We start from the raw sequence: 14616 nt of genomic DNA, 5'->3' as shown, positions 1-14616 counted from the left end.
CAACTAATATCAAAACTGAAATTAGCTTTTATTTTTTCTCAGATAAATATTTTGCAGAGCATTTGAAATGAGCTATTTCAAAATTTATTTTAATGACAAATGTTATATGATATATAATTTTTAAAATTAAAATGTATTTACTGTATTAATTCGTATTATATCGAACATTTATGAAATGAAGTGCTGATATTTGTGTGGGATTTTCAAACATTTTAAAATCACTGATTATGGCAGTGTTTTTGTCAGTCTTTGTGTTTCATGCTGGTATGTGCTATTGATCAATAGTTTCTCCAAAGACATAAACAACTTAGCAAAGTATGTAGAATTGGTTTATGTTCTCAAGTGGTATGAGCATGCAGACACAACTTTAAGGTTTAAACCTAAATTAGAAAATGTATTATTATTCTGCTACCAGGAAGGTCATTTTTATTGTTCAATATTATTTATACATTAGTGGGGATATACTGTTGATTCACTCTGAGACAACGCAAATAAAATAGTGGATGAATCATTTATTAATGGTGTTACACGAACAAAGCAGCACATTTTCGGGGCTCACTGATCCAACTGCTACTCAATCTACATTATATTTCCATTCAAAACAATGTTAAAAACTTCACAAATTAATTTTGTGATAATTATATTCACATATGTATACATTTAAAAAACATTTTCAGCAATTTCCACATATAAAAAAGACAACTTCAAAACTAATAAGATTTAGTGCAAAGGCAGAAACAGTAAAAAACAACTACTGTTTTTATTTTACAATATTCAGTACAAAAACAGTGAGGTTAGAGGTGCGTATCTGCAATTGGAATCCGTCTGAGTTCTACGATCTGTGAGTTAGCAACACCCCCACTGTCATGACTACCGTGGATAGACTCGTTGTCACTCACGTTAAGGCCAGAACCTGCATGTATAACAAGTAGAATAAATGATTATTGTAAAATATCTAAATAGTAAAAATATCTACACACCGTTAAAACAAGAACGCCTCACTATATTTGGTTATGTGTATATTGGGTTATTAAATGTTTTTATTATTTCCAGATATATTATATCTCATAACATTTTGCTTCTCAAGTACATTTATTTGGTTTTAAAGCTATTTTCACTGGAAGACAAAACAAAAACACTGAATCAGAAAATGATTTTTGTAGTGTGTTTTGGGAGAGGGACTTACCAGTTTTTAAGGCAAATATAAGATCATCAAATTCCTGTGATTCCTCATCTTGTCCCAGACTAGTGTTGATGAATCCCCCTTCTGTGATGAAGGTCTCATCCTGAGGAGTCTGTTTGAAAACACTGCTGGGCTGCCTTAGAGAAGCTCTCTCCCAGTCTGCAGAGATCTGAACACAAATGCAAATGCAAACATTTGAACACAGACACATTTAAAATAGCACAAAGATTACAAAAATGTCAGTTTAGGTTTTAGAGGGCTGAAAGAAATGTAAATATCATTAAATCTTTAAAAGAATTCATGAGTGTCTAGCGCTTGGGTCATTCAGAGGTTACGAGGGCTTAGATGTATAAAGAGTTTTATTAGTATGGGTTTGAACGGTGAACGAGAGTCCTATTGAATTCAGACATTGCAGGGATGAAATTTATATGTGAGGGTCCGCTGTATGACAACAAGTATGTGGTGGGCAAACTTAGATAAATTATGAACTACACCTGTGATTAGAGGTCTGCATTCCTGCAGAACTCCCGCAGGAGCCGCGGGAAATGATTAGATGATAAAATTTCAGTTTAATTTGATTAAAATTTGAGTTGAAAGCGGGAGTGAACAGTACTTCCATGAGTGGTTTGCAGGAGCGGGAGGTCAGAGAAGAGCCTGAAAAAAAATCAGATGTGGATACCTTTTTTATATTATTAATTTATGAATTAAAAATTTAAATTTTTATTTTAGGTAATTAAATTTTTATAACAATAAACAGAAGATATGAAGTAAAAATGTGCACACAGTATGTGCATTAAATTATAAAATGTTTAGAGCAGGCTATGCAGGTAGTCAAAGGAGCTTTAAAAGAATGGCAGACTAAAGCGTGAACATCAAAATAAGTGAAACTAGGACTGGAAAATGGTCAGTTTAGAGTTAGGAAATGATTAGGCAAGTTAGATGGGCAATTTAGAAGCAAGTTACATGGGCAATATGTCACACAATATGTCACATCTGATAATAGCATTAAAATAAAAAATAATAAGAATTTTGTACACTTCTTGTCTATTTGTATGGCTTTTGCACAATATAGAAAACACATGCAGGGTTGTGGGAACAGGACTCAGATCTCTGTGGGCAGAGAGTGTGTGAACAATGGAACAAAATTCAGCGGAGCGTTTGGGATAAGAAAAAAAAGAAAACATTTTATATATATATATATATATATATATATATATATATATATATATATATATATATATTTAAAAACACTGTCCCAGCATAGACCTCTACCTGTGATTACTATGCCAGGACACCTGTGTGAACTTGAGGAAAACTGACTTCATACATTTTACATTTATGCATTTGGCAGACGCTTTTATACAAAGCGACTTACAGTGCACTTATTACAGGGACAATCCCCCCCGGAGCAACCTGGAGTTAAGTGTCTTGCTCAAGGACACAATGGTGGTGGCCGTGGGGATCAAATCAGCAACCTTCTGATTAACAGTTATATGTTTTAGCCCACTACGCCACCACAACTCCACTAAAAATCACCTTGAAATTAGTTGGTTAATGGTAATTGAAAAAATAGATAGAAAAGAGTTAGTTAGTTCCGAGGAAAGTTTTTGTAAATGCCACTTAGTTTAACATTTGATCTAATTTGCTATTCATACACTTTTGAAAGTGGCTTACTGTAAGTGTCCAAATACTTTTTGGGGCACTGTACATTAAGTGCTTATTGTATTTGAGCATCATCATATTGTATCAGGATCAACTATATATAAATTAGTACACAAAGATAGATGTGAGACCTATTGTACAGTTTAATGGAATTGCCCATTCCAAATAGTACACATAGAAACACAATACCCACAACCGACTGAAAGACAAATCTGTCATGTCATTGCCTTTAAGCATACTGGGTAAAAATATCTCAATGTTATATGTGCACAGACTCCATCAATCTCAACTTTCCTCTCCATCCATCACCTCATAACTTTACAGCTTGATCAATAAAGGTACATCCACTTTTCTCATAAAGCAGCAGCACAGAATACTAATCATGCCAACCTTATGACTCCATCCTGGGACATAAATTTCCTCAAAGTATAGAACAATACCCAATTAAAAAAACACTGAAACAATACAATCCTAATTATCATCTTGCACAAATCTTGCCCTCCCTCTATGTGCTTTCTAATAACAATAGCTTCATTTCCTTTGACTGGATGAACTGTACACCACAATGCTTTTCCCAGGAGAATGAAGGGAGAGGCCACCCCAGGCACCTCATTCTGGTACAATAGCCTATCAACAGGCTTGTGATCAGAACAAAATGTATGAGCTGGGTGAATTAGGCACCACCAGGCACCTTGTCGTGTCTTTCTGAAGAGCTTGAGGAGACGGCCACCCCTCCAGACCTCTCTTTCCTTTCCCCTCTCCACCAATCACCTCCCCCCACCGTCTGCCTCTTGTCTCAAGGCCACATGTGACAACTTTAAGCCAAAAGTCAGTGCTCTCATGAATAAAAGAGGATTACTGCAGTTTTCTGGGGTCAATGTAATTAATAATGTCCATATAGTCTAGAGTCCTGCTCTAGTATCATAGACATACTCAGCACTGAGTGGACAAATTCATGATCAGAGATGTAGATTTGCAAATTATTGGGAATCTATAGGCGTTTAAGGGTTCAACTGCCAAATAAGCAGAGAGGGCTTTGGGACATATAGTGATATTTTTGGGGAAATAAATGAGATTTAGCTAAATAAGTATGTCACAAACAATTTCATGCCATTTCCCAATACATTTATGCATGGTTTTTGGACCATAATAATTCCATGGTATTCCTTGATGTACCTTGAAGTACCGTTTACATGAATATGCTAATCATTTTAGTATATTTTAAATTTAGCATCTATCAAAGTGACATAGTATTACCATCTGAGACAGTCGCTGTACTATGGGGTTACTATTGCCACAATACTTTTTGTAAGGAAGCCTACTGGAGTGATTGTAAGGAAGGAATCTACTCTGTTCAACTGCTATCATTTTTGATGTTTAAACTTTAGTTTCATTGAAATCATAGTTGCTTTCAAGAACCTTCACTACTGGTGGTGGAATGAACATCCTACCTCCACCTGATTTTATAAGACCATCACAACCTTCAAGAAAGAGCTGATACCATTCTCTATTAGCACTAAACCCAACTCAAAATCATAAACAAAAGTTTAAATTGAAATGAAAGAAGTAGTAAATTGAAAGATAAACTGCTTTTGATCTTCCTAATTTTTAAGTCACTTTGGATAAAAGCATCTGCAGAATGATTACATGTAAATTTCACAAATAAAATAACAGAGCAGAATCATAAGGACAGCTTAGCATACGTTTTGCAGTTAAGATGGTGAATTACAGAAACTGAGATATTTATTTAGTAAATATCTCATCTGAAAGTCTTTCTTGATCTCTGCCCATATTTCCCAGACAGCCTGTATTTCCAGAGTCCCCACCTCTTCCCTCCTTACCTCCCCGTACACTCTCTTACTGGATCTGTGTATAGTTTACACTGAGGCCTCAGTGGAATGTAGGCTTCTACATCAGGCCCCTTACATAACAGTTTTTACTGTCTGTGTATGTGTGTGTGCATGAGCTGACTCAGTGAACAAACAGAGCTCTCAGAGTCCTCTGGCTGAGCCAGAGAATGATAAATAGGTAGTTATGCAAACACACATACATACAGCTAAGGGCTACTAAAATAATGTTCGTACTAGGACTATGAATTTGATGAATGAATTGAGTACAATTAGTACATATAGTATTATAGCACTTTAGACACCACTTTCTTCTCAATTGCAAAATGGATTTCTGACTGTATATGTCAGTGACTTTAGGTCAGTGATAGTCATACTAATCTGAAAATAAAAATAATAATATCAGCTATTGATTTTTAAAGCACACTTTTTGTAAAGTCTTCTCAATGAACCTGTCTGCTACATTAATGTCTTAAATTATCTTTATTTGGTGGGTTGTCTGAAAATATTGATATAATAGCAATTTATTTGATGAACTAATAACCATAAGCACAATATTTTATGCTTATTTGATTACAAATGTTTTATCTATTGTACTAGTTCATACTCAAATACAAGTACATGTGTGGTATGAAATCTTGCATGGATTTCAATACTGATCAGATGCTGCTGCATCATGAAGTGGTGTTGTTGACAGTGTAAAGCAATATAGCAACATTTTCTGATAATCATTTCTCAAAACTGAGTAACAGACGCACCTCTTCCATGGCACTGATAAGGTTCTGTGTGGACTTGCTAATCTCTCCTCCCCCAACTGTATTAGCTCCGCCACTCTGGTACATAGAGTCAGGGCTGCCGTGACCATTCATCTCCACGGTGTAGGTCGCCTTAGCTGGCCAGAAAAGCTGATTACGCATGATAAAGTAAACAGAAAACACGTACAGACCCTGAAAAAGACAAATCACAAGTCAGAAGTGCTCATTTTATGCTGTCACATCAGGCCTACAAAAATTACTTTATAATGTGATCCTACACAACTGGGATTTTTTAAGGTACGAAAGGTCATGCCATATGGTCAATCTAGCTACCCTCACAGAATTTGCAGCCTATTTATTTATTTTTTGTTCTGATTTTTGGGGGGAAATTATACATTTGGGAAAAATTCTTTAGAATGAATTCAAACAAGGGCAAAATATGTGGAATGGAAATTACAGTACCATAAAGAAGATCCTGAAAAATGCTGAATGTAAAAATCACGGACATTTCAGGAAGTAATCTAATGATTCCATTTGTTTGACATTCCAAATGTGTTTACAACAAAACAAAAAGAACAACCATCTCCAGTAACTCATTAGGTCACAAATTTCACATGTGATTATGTGACCTCATGACATCATTCCTTTCCATTTACATCATTGTCAGTAAGGTTCTGGCCAATAGTAAATTATTTTGCAAATCAGCACCCAACTGAATGTTGCTGTACACACAGAGATGACAAATATCTCATGAACACCAGACATCTCGTAACAAAGGTGAAACAGAGAGGAGTGATGAAAAAGAAAAAAGTGCTGACGTCATGAGAACATAAGGGATGTTAATAAATGAAGCGTGCTACTGGGTCTTACGAATAGTCAATAGCTGTGATATAAGCACTTTCATTAATTAACCCTTCGCTAAGCTCCACCCCTCTTGGTTATTGGTTACCGTTGCTTGCTTTAACAAGCTCTGCAGAACTCCCATTGTAATAAATAGGAGACTGCCGTGAACAATGTGGTTGTTGGCAAAATATTCTCATAAATGGAATGGGTTTATTTAAAAATCGTGTCACTATTACAAATGATCCCGTAACAAATATATTGTTATATATATATATATATATATATATATATATATATATATATATATATATATATATATATATATTTATATTTATTTTGATAAAATCCCTCTTAAAAGTCCTCAAACACACATTACATCCATAGGCTATCGTTGGAAAATAGCAAAAGCATGTCAGAGTAATGGCGGCAGGGCAACAGTATCTAAGACAGGATTGGTCAGAATCACTTTTAAGGCGGGGCTTAGCAAAGGGTCAATTACATGATTTAAATGGTGTGTAAATCAGAAGGGATATGAAAATAACCCTCACAGTTTTGAAGCTTTCTGCTATCGTCAAACTCATATTAACACTCTCAAGCTTGCTTTCCTGAAATAATGCTATGATACTCATTACAATTAATATTTATAAAATTGCACTGGATCCCATAAAATTATTAGTATTTTGGAGAAGCATGAAAGAATAACTGCAGAATTAAACAACTTTCTTTCTAGAATGGAAACATTTTCATCTATAATGCACCACCAACAAAGGCATAACCATGTTTTTGTTTTGTTTTTTGGTACATTACTGTGGTAATACCAGGGTTATTGGACAAGTATCATGGTAATGCCAAGGTATTTTTAATGTACCATGGAGTACCATGTAAATTCCATAACATATGAATATAGTAATACTTTTGAACTATGTTATAAATCAAAATATCACTTGACATTATTAATAAAGTTGTTGATTTAATGTGTCAATTGAGTGTGATTAATTATATGAAAAATAACATGTACAAAAATTAATTCAATTAATCATGCCCCTGACCTGTATGTCAATTCTGTAATCAAGAATGCCCCTACTATAAGAGCAATTCAAGACTGATGTGTCCCACTGATGCAGTAGGGGGCAGTCAGCACTCCTGCAGTACAGGCAACTGGCCCCATCAAACCAACAAGCAGCCATCATAGCCTTCCTAAGACATGCTTATGTGCTTAATGAAAGCTGGACCGAGCTGGGATCTCGAGAAGGTGTAGCAGATCAGACAGATTTTTCAAAGTTATAAACTACATTTAAATTGGCACATTGTCCTAAACACACAGTGCTAAGGACTAGAGGCACTGAAAACTAGTGAAACCAGTAGTGGGTGGGTGTGAGCCAAGAAAAATGATCTGAATTGAGATCTGAAAACTTTTCTTTATTTAATTTTCATATTTGTTTAGTTTTTAATGTTTAGCTAATTTTTCCTGCCTTGGGCATATATAGGACATTTAGCTACAAAAGTTGTCTATTTTAAGAATATTTAAAGGTCAATCAACAATATGTTTGAGTACATTCAGAATTTATTTTATTTTACATGTGCAAAATATGAAATGTTAGGAGGCCTTGTGGCTGAGAACAGAAATTTAGTATTATACAGGAATTCAGGGGATGTAAAAAATTTTGTGACATGATAAGAAATTTTTTTGAAGGTTTCTCCTTCTCTGCACACCAGTGCAGCCTTTGCCCCTGGGCACTTCGACAGCGCTTCTGAAAGAGTATATTTTACTCACAAAAGAGTATAATTTCTCTAAAAGGGCACACACAGCAGGCGTTGAATGTCCTTTTCAGGGCGTGTCTTTTTAAAGATGCCCTTCCGCCTCTGTGTAGTTCCTGGATGCAGTCGATATCCCTCTGCTGCTGACGGTCATAGACACTGCCTCGTGTGTCTGGGCCGCGATTACACTGAGGCGGCATTTGTGGATGGTTCTTGTACTCACTGCAAGAATGTAACCATGGCAACTTTGCGATTGCGGCTTTCCTTCCTGAAAAGGAATGCTACTCCAGCCGCCCCCCACGTCGCTCCATCTTCCCATGGGATTGAGGACTACCCGACTGGTGATGGAGGTGATTTGGGGATGGCAGTGGGCTAAATTTTGCCAGGTAAATCCCCACGAACCACCCAACCACTGGCATGCTCATTGACTTCCGTCCGGGCTCAAGGTGAGAGCGGTTTACCTCACGGACAATCTGACTACTCCTGGATGACGAATTCGCCTCTGCATCAGACTGACTGTCGCCTTCAGGTCGGCCCGCCCAGTCTGCGGCTGACACCCAGATGGCCGACATGCTTGCCCGGGTCGTCATGAGCGTGGGGTTGGACTGGAACACACTGTCCTCACAGCTTGATGATTGGTTCCTCGGGTCCGGGCACCACTCACAGCCACGTCGTCACTAACCGCAAAAGCCTAAAGAGCCACCAGACACCCCCATCTCCCAGCTCGGCCTATTCGGCGACACGGTCGACGACTTTGCCCAGCAGTTTTTGTCGGTGAAGAAACAGACGGAGTCCATCTCCTACATAATGCCTCGCTGCCGTTCCAGCGCGAGCCATGCTCTGTCTGCTTGCCGAGGCCATCCCCCTGCGGCCTCTAAACGTCAGGCAGCTCTGATTCAACCTGGGCCCAGCTCTCAGCCCTTGCGTTCAGTGCCCCGCAGGAAATGCATTGCCCTGTCTCTTGGACATTCTCGAGGACCCGGAAGGCTCCCAATCGTTCCTGAGATGGACGACCCAGTGAACAAGAGGTTTTCTCCGGAGCTGGTAAGCAGCCACTCCATCCCCCAGTGGAGGGCCGGGAGGAGAATCCCAATTTGCCTTTATTTCTTTTGCTGCACTTGAACGCATGGCTTTCACTTCCTAACCCATTGCATTGGTTGGCCAGGACCATCCGACTCAGCTAAATGATTCAGTTTGCCAGGCCCCCACCCCTTTCAGCTGTATCCGCTTCACCTCGGGCACTTGAGAAAACAGCAGCACCCTACGTGCGGAGAGTGCGACTCTTTTACTCAAAGACGCGATAGAGCCTGACCCTCCAGCCAAGATGAAGGGTTTATACAGCCCTTACTTCATCGTACCCAAAAAAGGCGGTGGCTTGTGACTGATCATGGACATGCAAGTTCTCAACCGGGCCTTGCACAAACTCCCATTCAAGTTGCTCACGCAGAAACACATTCTAACATGTGTCCGGCATCAGGATTGGTTCACAGAGGTAGACCTGAAGGACGCGAACTTCCATGTCTCTATCTTACCATGACATCGACCCTTCCTACGGTTCGCATTCGATGGCTAGGCATATCAGTATTAGGTCCTCCCCTTCGACCTGTCCCTGTACCCTTGCGTCTTTAAGAAGGTAGCAGAGGCAGCCCTTGCCCCGCTAAGGGAAGTGGGAATCCGCATTCTCAACTACCTCGATGACTGGCTAATCCTAGCCCACTTTCGAGAGTTACTGTGCACCCACGGGGACCAGGTACTCAGGCACCTCAGCCATCTAGGGCTTTAGGTCAACTGGGAAAAGACCAAGCTTGCCCCGGTTCAGAGCATCTCTTTTCTCGGCATGGAGTTAGACTCAGTCTCAATGACAGCAGGCCTCACCAACGAGTGCGCGCAGTCGTGCTGAAATGCCTCACCTTGTTCAAATTATGCACAGCGGTTCCTCTAAAAACAGGTGTCCTGACCTGTTCTGCCTGGAGTTGATGGCTGTATTTCTTGCCCTGAGGAGGTTTCTCCTGCTAATTTGGGGCAAGCACATCTTGATGCTTTCAGACAGCACCACCACTATAGCATACATAAATCGCCACGGCGGCATAAGCTCGTCACATGTTGCAACTTGCCCGCCATCTCCTCCTTTGGAGTCAGCAGCGACTCAGGTTGCTGCGCGCCACCCATATCCTGGGCAGCCTCAACATGGCAGGGTACGCAGGGCATGCTCAGCGGAACGTGGAGTCTCCACCCCCAGGTGGTCCAACTGATTTTGGAGCAGTTCTGTAAAGCAGAGGTAGATCTTTTTGCTTCCCAAGAGACCTCCCACTGCCCGCTCTGGTACTCCCTAGCAGAGGCTCCCCTCGGGACAGATGTGCTGGCACACAGCTGGCCATGGGGACTGCGCAAGTACGCATTTCCCCAAGTGAGCCTACTTGTACAGGTGCTATGCAAGGTCAGGGAGAATGAGGAACAAGTCACTCTTGTGGCCCCCTATTGGTTTGGTTCTTGGATCTCACGCTCCTTGCAACAGCACCTCCCTGGCAAATTTCCCTGAGGAAGGACCTTCTTTCTCAGGAACGGGGCACCCTCTAGCATCCGCACCCAGACCTCTGGAAACTCCACGTCTGGCCCCTGGACAGGACTAGACACGATCAACCAAACCAGAATTTATTTGCGAATTGGTGTTCTTACCGATCTGAAGACCCGCAGAGATGCCCAGTCAGGTCAGTGCTCTCATTTCTGCAGGAGAGACTGGAGGGGAGGCTGTCCCCCTCCACCTTCAAGTTTATGTAGACGATATATCGGCTCACCACGACACAGTGGACGGTAAGTCCTTAAGGAAGCACGACCTGATCATCAGGTTCCTTAGAGGCTCCCGGAGGCTGTATTGGAATAGGTGCTCCATAGGGTTTGGCCATCACCTGTGGCTATGCCAGTGAGTAAAACGTGATGCAACCAAATTGAGACGCTCTAAAAACGTAAATCTGACGCATGAGAACATAGACCAACAATTAAAAGTAGCGCATAGAGGTGTTTACCAATAATAAGTTTCTCAGCTCGCTGATCGCACAACCGCTCGGCTCCAAAGAAAAATCAGAATGGACAGACGGACATGCAAATTCTGTCTGCCAATTTCTCATTGGCCATTTCTCAAGTTCAGAGGTAACCGAAGCCTTCAAGAAAGACCCCTAGTGTCGCTTCATTCGACACAACGTCGAGTGAGCGGCAGAAGGGCAACTGCTATTCGTTGCATCAAAAGCAGCTTGTGATGGCATAAGCTCCTCTCAAGTAAATTATTTTGGATAAAATATTCTCACAAATAAAACAAACTATATTTTGACACTTTTTGTATTTTCTAAATGTTTACTTGTCTGTTGATACAATCGATCTGTCCAAGGCTTTTGATTCGGTTAATCACCGTGTTCTTATTGGCCGACTCAATAGCCTGGGCTTTTCCCATGACTGCCTCGCCTGGTTCTCCAACTATCTCTCCGACAGGGTCCAGCGTGTTAAATCGGAGGGCCTTTTGTCGGGACCCATGCCTGTCTCTATGGGGGTGCCACAGGGCTCGATTCTCGGGCCGACTCTATTTTCCCTCTACATCAACGATGTGGCTCTCGCTGCTGGTGACTCTCAGATCCATCTTTATGCAGATGATACCATCCTGTACACGTCAGGCTCTTCGTTAGATACTGTGCTCAAAAATCTCCAGGAGAATTTCAATGACATTCAACATTCCTTCAGTTATTACTAAATTCTGGTAAAACTAAGAGTATGCTTTTCAAGCGATCACTGCCAACACCTGCCTGTCTACCTAGCATTACCATGCTGGATGGGTCTGAACTAGAGTATGTTGATACATATAAATATCTAGGTGTCTTGTTAGACAGCTCTCTCTCCTTCCAGCCGCACATTAACAAATTAAGATCTAAAATTAATTCTAGAATCGGCTTCCTCTTCCGCAATAGGGCCTCCTTCACTCATGCTGCCAAACTTGCTTTGGCAAAAATGACTATCATTCCAATGTTCGACTTTGGCGATGTCATTTATAGAACTGCCTCAAACTTTCTGCTGAAAAAACTGGACGTGATTTATCATAGCGTCTTACGTTTTGTTACAAATGCCCATTACAACACCCACCACGGCAAGCTCTATGCTTTAGTCGGTTGGCCGTCTTTAACTACTCAGCATTTAACTCACTGGTACCAACTTATTTATAAGTCTCTGCTTGGCAAAGTTCCCCTTTACTTAAGCTGTCTAGTTACCATCGCTCTACCTACTCGCAGTTTACGATCTAGTAGGTATATCGCCTTAGTCACTCCGAAAGCCTGCACAACATTCGGCCGTCAATCCTTCCAGTTTGCAGCCGCCAATGACTGGAATGAACTACAAAAAAACCTAAAACTTGAAACACTTATATCACCAGCTGCCTTTAAACTACTCCTTTCTGAACAATTGTCCGATCTATGTACCTGCTAACTGTCTTCAACTTTTCTACCTTATCCTATGCCCGTATTGCACAGTGGGCCTCTTTCACCAGCATTATTGTCATATCTGCTGACTTTCTTGTACTACTCTTGTTGCTCAGATATTTCTCAAATGCTCTTTTCCATAATCGTGGTCACATAATTCATGCACTCAAATGATCTACCTACTAGACACACTTTAATACTGGAATATCCAGTAAAATGTTATATACACTCACCTAAAGGATTATTAGGAACACCATACTAATACTGTGTTTGACCCCCTTTCGCCTTCAGAACTGCCTTAATTCTACGTGGCATTGATTCAACAAGGTGCTGAAAGCATTCTTTAGAAATGTTGGCCCATATTGATAGGATAGCATCTTGCAGTTGATGGAGATTTTTGGGATGCACATCCAGGGCACGAAGCTCCCATTCCACCACATCCCAAAGATGCTCTATTGGGTTGAGATCTGGTGACTGTGGGGGCCATTTTAGTACAGTGAACTCATTGTCATGTTCAAGAAACCAATTTGAAATGATTCGAGCTTTGTGACATGGTGCATTATCCTGCTGGAAGTAGCCATCAGAGGATGGGTACATGGTGTCATAAAGGGATGGACATGGTCAGAAACAATGCTCAGGTAGGTCGTGGCATTTAAACGATGCCCAATTGGCACTAAGGGGCCTAAAGTGTGCCAAGAAAACATCCCCCACACCATTACACCACCACCACCAGCCTGCACAGTGGTAACAAGGCATGATGGATCCATGTTCTCATTCTGTTTACGCCAAATTCTGACTCTACCATCTGAATGTCTCAACAGAAATCGAGACTCATCAGACCAGGCAACATTTTTCCAGTCTTCAACTGTCCAATTTTGGTGAGCTCTTGCAAATTGTAGCCTCTTTTTCCTATTTGTAGTGGAGATGAGTGGTACCCGGTGGGGTCCTCTGCTGTTGTAGCCCATCCGCCTCAAGGTTGTGCGTGTTGTGGCTTCACAAATGCTTTGCTGCATACCCCGGTTGTAACGAGTGGTTATTTCAGGCAAAGTTGCTCTTCTATCAGCTTGAATCAGTCGACCCATTCTCCTCTGACCTCTAGCATCAACAAGGCATTTTTGCATACTGGATGTTTTTCCCTTTTCACACCATTCTTTGCAAACCCTAGAAATGGTTGTGCGTGAAAATCCCAGTAACTGAGCAGATTGTGAAATACTCAGACTGGCTCGTCTGGCACCAACAACCATGCCACGCTCAAAATTGCTTAAATCACCTTTCTTTCCCATTCTGACATTCAGTTTGGAGTTCAGGAGATTGTCTTGACCAGGACCACACCCCTAAATGCATTGAAGCAACTGCCATGTGATTGGTTGATTAGATAATTGCATTAATGAGAAATTGAACAGGTGTTCCTAATAATCCTTTAGGTGAGTGTATATATTTTGTACTTTATATTTTTAAAATTGTAAAATATTTTAAAATATATTCGCTAGTGCCTTAGCTATGCTGCTCAACAGAATTCACTTATACCTTATCCTGCTTTTTTGACCCTGTATTGCCGTATTGTGTTTTACTGTAATTAGTAATTTGCACTTCTGTGTTCTGTGTACTTATTATGTATGTTGTCTTGCACATTTATTCGCCTTATCTTGGCCAGGTCGCCGTTGTAAATGAGAATTTGTTCTCAATCGGCCTACCTGGTAAAATAAAGGTTAAATAAAAAATAAAATAAAAATGTATGTGATGTAATGTATATGAATTGTCTGAAATATTATATTTATTATATATTTATAATTATTTTAATGATTATATTCTAAATTACCTTTATCACAATAAAAATAAATATGTGAATAATTGTGATTAATTGAGATTATCGGCACATCATGCAATTAATACATTTCAATTGATTGACAGTCCTAATTATTACTGTACCATGGTACCACCACATTACTTTTTGATGAGGGACTGTAGTCATTTTCTTTAAACTTAAACAAAATATTTAGAAATTGAATGGCATCCAAATGAAACGATTATCCAATGCTCAATGAAGCTACTTTGGCTCACCATCAATTGTAAAGTAAATAATGGACGTCAGCACACACATAGCTCTCACA

General features: G+C 40.2%; 1 protein-coding gene across 1 annotated transcript in view; it reads right to left on the bottom strand.

The window, feature by feature from the left end:
- Positions 1-200: 200 nt before the first annotated feature.
- Positions 201-14616, bottom strand: part of adgrv1 (adhesion G protein-coupled receptor V1) — a 178519-nt gene continuing 164103 nt past the window's right edge. The window contains exons 88-90 of the mRNA XM_052125837.1: positions 5451-5639; positions 1187-1352; positions 201-913 (exon numbers count right to left, since the gene is read on the bottom strand). Coding sequence (XP_051981797.1) covers positions 795-913; positions 1187-1352; positions 5451-5639 — 474 coding nt within the window. The 3' untranslated portion in view covers positions 201-794. The remainder of the gene's footprint in view (positions 914-1186; positions 1353-5450; positions 5640-14616) is intronic.

This window comes from Xyrauchen texanus, chromosome 4 (genome assembly GCF_025860055.1).
Source record: "Xyrauchen texanus isolate HMW12.3.18 chromosome 4, RBS_HiC_50CHRs, whole genome shotgun sequence".
NCBI lineage: Eukaryota > Metazoa > Chordata > Actinopteri > Cypriniformes > Catostomidae > Xyrauchen > Xyrauchen texanus.
Note: the sequence above shows the minus strand (reverse complement) of the source record. Positions and strands in the feature narration are given on the sequence as shown.